Below are 6117 nucleotides of genomic sequence, written 5' to 3'. Positions count from 1 at the left end.
CCCTCGGCCGGGCAGCTGCCGCCGCCCAGGGCGCAGGAGCACCCCAAACGCTGTGTCCCCCTGTGTCCCCGCCGCAGCATGGCCAGCCACAGCAGTCCTGTGGCCACCGCCCTTCAAGAAAAAAAAAATGCAAATCTTTAACCAAAAGAACCATACAAGGGACTCGGGAATTTGAGAAAAGCATAATCTGCTTTATTTTTTTTAATTTTTTTTTATTTAAATAAGGAGAATTCTTTCATATGGAAAGAGCTAATACAATCACATATTTGAAAGGAGAAACAATAGGTACTGAAACGAGGAAAAAGGGCAATAAAGAGTATGCCGCAACTGGCCTGGTGATTCCGTGATTCGAGTTCCGGTCCAAGTAAATGTTTCCAAAAAATATAAACAGGTTGCACGTTACACAATTATCCATCGTCTGCCCTTTCAAATATCTGGTCTACATGAAAAGACAAAGAGAGGAAAGGCCAAAAAAAATTTACTATACAGGTCATGAGGTTAAAAGCTTTAAGGAGTACAATATCCCCTTGAGAAACAACAAATGCAATTTATACAGAACCAGAGGAAGGATTCCAGCTAAGGACAACGCCTCGAGACATGCTAAAGGGTGAGCGCCTCACTGCTGCTGCTGTGATTCCCCGGGAAGGTCAAGGCTGTGGCTGCAGGCATCTGGAGGAGCTGGGATGAGCCATTAAACCCAAGGGGTTTTTCCTATGGCCACTAGGAAAATCTGGTGGTCTTTGGATTAAAATAAACAACAAAAAAAAAAAGTAGTTGGACTGCCACTGTCTTTTCAGTCAGCAGTTCCACTGTTTCAGCAAAATACACCTTTTCTGTCAATGGGCCACAACTAAGTATCCTGATGCCTGTTGTAAATTAATCGTTATTCACAAATGCATCTTTCTTACAAGGAAACTGGGCTGCTGTACGTCAAAAATAACCTGCTCTACAAGGAATTAACTTGTGCTTAACCAGCCAGAAGCAAAACAGAAGGTTAACAAAATGCAACTGAACAAGGCCTTGGCATGCAGTGGTGTTTGCTTGAAAGTGACTATAGTAGCCTGCCAAAAGGTGAGACATAGCAGAAATGCTAGGCTCATTTTTTAATATATATCCATAAATACACAGGAACCACAGGGCAGCTTGTAGCTTTGCAGCATTCTTGCAAGGAAACTGTTAAATGGAGTGCCTCTGCATGAACACAAACACGTATGGGAGTTCAATGGGCTGCAAACACATTCAGAGTTACTGACCACTGTACTGTCACACGGCAGAGCCAGGAGCGAATTATGGAAGATCAACAATAATACCTGTTTCACTGGTGACTGTGCTGCTTCCTCTTATTTAAAAATACACTGGAGCGCTTTTTTTTTTCCCCCCTTCCTTTTTTTCTTCCCTAACTTCAATTTATTTGTTTTTAATTTTTTTATTTTTTAATTAAGAGCTAAAAGCAGGCTGAACTGGAGACGAAAGCAGCACTGAATGAAGCTGCTAGGCCACGAATCACTGTGTAAAAGAGAATTGATTACACACGTGCTTCAGACCTTCAGCTGAACAAAAAGCAGCGAAGTCAGCCTCTGAATATTTCTGCTTCACCCATTGTTGCTGAAAATATGGATTCCACCTCTCCCTCCCACTGCACCTTTCCTAGCAGAAGGAGCCTGCAATTTGGTAGCTGATTTCCAGTCAATGCAAAAGCAACTCGCAAAGGAATAAATCATTAGGGCCTGACCCTTCAGCAGTGGAGACGGCAAGCAGAAGTATCCCCCTATAAGCCACATCCACGGTCTACACATCTCCATTCTCCTTCTCCCCAGGCTGAATTTGTATCAGCGTACCAGCACCCCTGGCATTTCTGCATCTTGAGGATCAGAGGCTTTCCTTTTGACTCAAGAGCACCACAAACTGCACTACCCTTGTATTAGCTTTAAACAAACAAACAAAAATATATGCCAGAGAGGAAGGATATTGCACCGTAGAAATTTGGGCTCTAAAACTGCTTTCCATCACACAAAACTCCATTAAGTGAAAGAGAGTCTTGCCAACTGCAGCTGACAGTCACGCAAAGGTGAGGAATGGAATGAAGCTCACATGCATTTCTTGGCCTTTCCTGCACAGAATAATTCAGACATAATATATAAATAGAGCAGTGAAACAATTACTTTTTCACCTAGACCTACAACATCAAATACGTATAAATAAATTCTAGTGTTTTATTCTGTTGGGGGAAGGAATGGAGGGCTTAAAAGAGAAAGAAGGATGACCGTTTTCAACAGGAAGTACTGTAGTTCTGATGGCATTTACACCAGAGGGACTGCAATAACTTGTATCTAGCAGTAACCCAGTTTCTCCAACTCATTTGACCATTTTAAAGTCATATAGGTGGGAGGAAAGAGGTTAGTGTCTTTGTAAAGCTTAGAGTAGTGTGTCTAGGGTAGGAAAGAGATGAGAAGAGGGGGGCTTGGATAAGTCTCTTTAGCCGTTACAGTTAAGATTCTGGGCTGATATTAGCTAGGGCCAGCTGGGCAGAAGGATAATAAAAAAAAAAAACAAAACCAAAACCAGACAATTCTGTTGTTCATGATATTCCAAGGAAGAAAATAGAAAGGGGAGTGGGATGACTCACTGGTGGAGCAATCTTTGGAAAATGTTGGGAGCAAGACGAGCAAATGAGGATGCAGGTCTGAAGGCTGGGGAAATATTTGTTGCTAAATCTCAAACCCTGTAATTTAAGGAGGACACTAGAGAGATGCTGGCACACTCTGCTCTGAAGTTAAAAATCCATAAAACATGACAAAAAAAAGAGCTTTTATTTTTCTTAAAGTACCATCCTATCCCTTTCCCTTCGGGTTCTCTGCCATGGTCAATGGGGACACCTGTGGAGAGGGGACATTACTATGTCTAAGTTAGTTTAGGTTTCTAAGCTCTTTAAAGCTACCGTATAAAATTCTTATTTATACCTAGCTTAAAACTTCAAATGCATCCCTAGAAAGTTATGAAGGATCTTTCCTAGAAAGGGGGAAAAAAAAGCAAACAAAGAAACAAGAACACCTTTCAGATCCCTTCCCAAATACATTCTTTGTTCAAAATTATCTTCTTTGGAACCACCAACAAATGACTTGCTGCCACCTAGCAGAGGCAGACGGCACAGCCAGTTAGCAAGCTATCGTCTACTGCAGAAATGAAGTTTTCTTTCCCTCACTTCAACGTGACCAGCCTACTTTACATTTTGAAAGAGCTAAACAACACAAACCAAGTTAGCTGAAAGTAGGTGAGTTTACTTAAGACTACCGTCAGCTGAAGGACTCCAAGCACCTTCAGGAACTTGTAAGTCCGTCCTAAAAATCTACATACACACGCACACACACACGCACGCACATAAACCAAAACCAAACAACCAAAGAAGTAAAACCCAACCCCCTCCCACTGGGACCTTCCTTTCATAGATCATCAAATACTGGTGAGGAAGTGTGAGGTGATGACACTGCATACATACCATATGCAACGGCATCAAAAGTAAAGAACCCTTTGCTGTTCATCTGGGGAAGGAGAGTAAAAAGGACGATTCCAAACTGCCTCTGTAACCATGTGCTTCCAACACAAAAAAGAAGGTTCCAAGTATGCTAAAATGGCTGCCTTGCAGAGGGGCTCCTTTACCGATGCGTTTCTATGCAAATTTTACAGAAGGTCATGAGTTAGAGGAACAGAAGGCAAGACTTGGGGAAAAGGGAGAAGGGCAAAGCTTAGGAAAGCAGCCCCAAGGGATGAACACAATATAAAACAAGCCTCAGAAGACATGAAGAATTAAGAGCGGCCAAGGTAGGGAGCATAAGAGAGAGCATCACAACTACAAAAAGTAGTCCATACAGACCCGTTGGCTCTAGCCAACTCTTCTGACCCATGTGCGGTGAGGAAATTTTTTTCTGAACAGATCTTACATTTTGTAAATCTATGATTTACATTTTGTTGTGTGTTTGGCAGTCACTAAAAATCCCAAACCCACAAAAAAACCCAGCTAGATCCAGATGAGCTTGCAATAGAAATCTGGTGGGGTGTTTTTTTTCCTTAAAACAAAAATGCCACATTTTGTTGTGCACAAGGCACCCCAAAGCTACAATTAAAGTGGTGCAAGTTGCAAGATTAATGCACTGATCTACTATATACCTTCAGTACACATTCTAACGCAAGCACTGCTTCTAGCTTAAAACAAAAATACTGAAAAATTAATGAATGCCGTAACTGTCCTGTTTGGTTTTTTTTTTTTTTAATCAAATAATCTGGAAGGCTAAATCATCTGGGGAATATATTCCCAAACAAACTCAATTTAGAAGAGTCATGATTCTCAGCATAGCACAGAACCATATATGAAACTAAGCAGAGTTTTGTCAGAACATAATTTTAGCTGAAAGGAATTCTTTTCTGGAGGGAATGAGGAAAGCAGAAAGAAGGGGGGGGAAAATGAGAGAACATATAAAAGTTCTGCTATAAACAAAGATATAGCTTTTTTGTAAAAACCTCAGCTGCCTTTAAAATGAAAAACCTCAAACTAACCCCTCTCCCCCAGTTGCCACTCTGCTGAGACAGAAGTAGGGAAGGAGAAGGATGGGCTTTGCCAAGTGAGCAATCACAGCTACCTGTGGATGGGGCATGGAGGGAAAAAAAAAATGGCTCAAGCCACTTAAAAGTCACATGGTTGGTTTGTTTTAAAGCAAGCAGGTCAATGTCATATCCACTGTTTCAAACTGCTTCATTGGGAGAGGGGCTTGGATGATGTCACTGTAGTCAGTCAATGTGGGGTGGGGAGTAGATCTGGTGAGATTTTCAGGAGATCCAGTGGGGTCCAGTCTAAGCTGCAGGGCCACTCAGGCAGCAGGACCAGCTGGGCATCAGAGGTGCTCCTAGGCCTTGCTTTCCTCCACTTTGACTGCCTGAGGTTTGATCGCTCCTGTGCGCACTGGCTTCATCTGGTTTGTGGAGGCTGTTTCTTGCAGCTTTACTGCTCCCAGATTGGCTTTATTTTCATCCACCCGCTGCTTTGCCTTTTGACATGCAAAAACAAAGTATTAGCTAACACAGACACCTCTAGGCAGATATAAGAAACAAACTCTGACCATCCTTCATACAAGATGTCAAATTTGCTCCAAAAATCAGGTATTCTATTATTGCTATCCTAAAACATCTCACATATAAGGATCTTGAAGTGTCTCACATGTCTGGCAATGCAAATAACCCATAAAAACACAACAACATGGACATTGTAAAACAGGAAACCCTCTAAACTCTCCTGACTTTGAAATCACACATCATTACTCTTGGACTCAGTGTAACAGCCACTCACTCTCTCACAGTAAAGCTCCCACATACAGCTGCAGTACACAGGCCTTTCTGCCACTCCACTTAAGTCCAAGGCACAAGCATGACAGTAGAGAAGAGTCGGGTCAAAGTACTGCCATACACTACCTGTTGTACATAGTGTCCTTGCACAGAGCCCATACTAACTGCTGGTCCAGACGGCTTCCCGCTTGGGCTGGCAGAGCTAGGCCTGGAAATCGAAGAGTCGACAATATTCATGGAGTAAATTCTACAATGGAATGAGAACCTTATTCATGTGTGAAAGAAAAAAGACAGCAGAAAGCAGCAGTAGACAGGGCACGAGCCTGTGCTGTGCAGATCAGTGAACTCCCCAGACCAAAAGATAACACGTGGATTGGTTAGAGAAAAAATAAAATAACTGCATGTCCCGAAAGGCTCAATGACCTGAAGGTTTGGTACGTCTACACACAAGCACCTCTCATCTAGGGAGGACCATGCTGGAAACCAACACGTTTATTTAATGATCCTCAAATTTTCCACCTTAACAAGGAACACACAGAAGCACACACCAATTCCAATTTGTCTTTAAGACGCCATAAACAAGTAACTTTATGCACTTCCCACAAGCACAAAGAGCCCAGTCAGATACACACTGGCCCACCCAAAAATGAATGCCATGATCATGCATTTTGATACAAGTATTTGGACTATAGTAGGCACATTCTACACGTGAAAACCCAAATGAATCTTGTACGGTGATGATGCATGCACCATGTCATTGCAAATGGGGAACACTGCTTCCTC

General features: G+C 42.3%; 1 protein-coding gene across 13 annotated transcripts in view; it reads right to left on the bottom strand.

Annotated features, from left to right (window-relative positions):
* Positions 1 to 170: 170 nt before the first annotated feature.
* Positions 171 to 6117, bottom strand: part of PRRC2B (proline rich coiled-coil 2B) — a 51950-nt gene continuing 46003 nt past the window's right edge. For 9 of the 13 annotated variants that reach the window (XM_074846437.1, XM_074846429.1, XM_074846434.1 and 6 more), the window contains 2 exons: positions 5461 to 5581; positions 171 to 5039 (listed from right to left, as the gene is read on the bottom strand). In XM_074846437.1, the coding sequence (XP_074702538.1) occupies positions 4899 to 5039; positions 5461 to 5581 (262 nt within the window). In that variant the 3' untranslated portion in view covers positions 171 to 4898. Of the gene's footprint in view, positions 5040 to 5460; positions 5582 to 6117 lie in introns of those variants that run through there. The other 4 variants (XM_074846435.1, XM_074846436.1, XR_012625866.1 and 1 more) reach the window with 3 other exon arrangements.

The sequence above is a fragment of the Strix aluco genome, chromosome 20, assembly GCF_031877795.1.
Source record: "Strix aluco isolate bStrAlu1 chromosome 20, bStrAlu1.hap1, whole genome shotgun sequence".
In the NCBI taxonomy this organism is placed as follows: Eukaryota; Metazoa; Chordata; class Aves; order Strigiformes; family Strigidae; genus Strix; species Strix aluco.
Note: the sequence above shows the minus strand (reverse complement) of the source record. Positions and strands in the feature narration are given on the sequence as shown.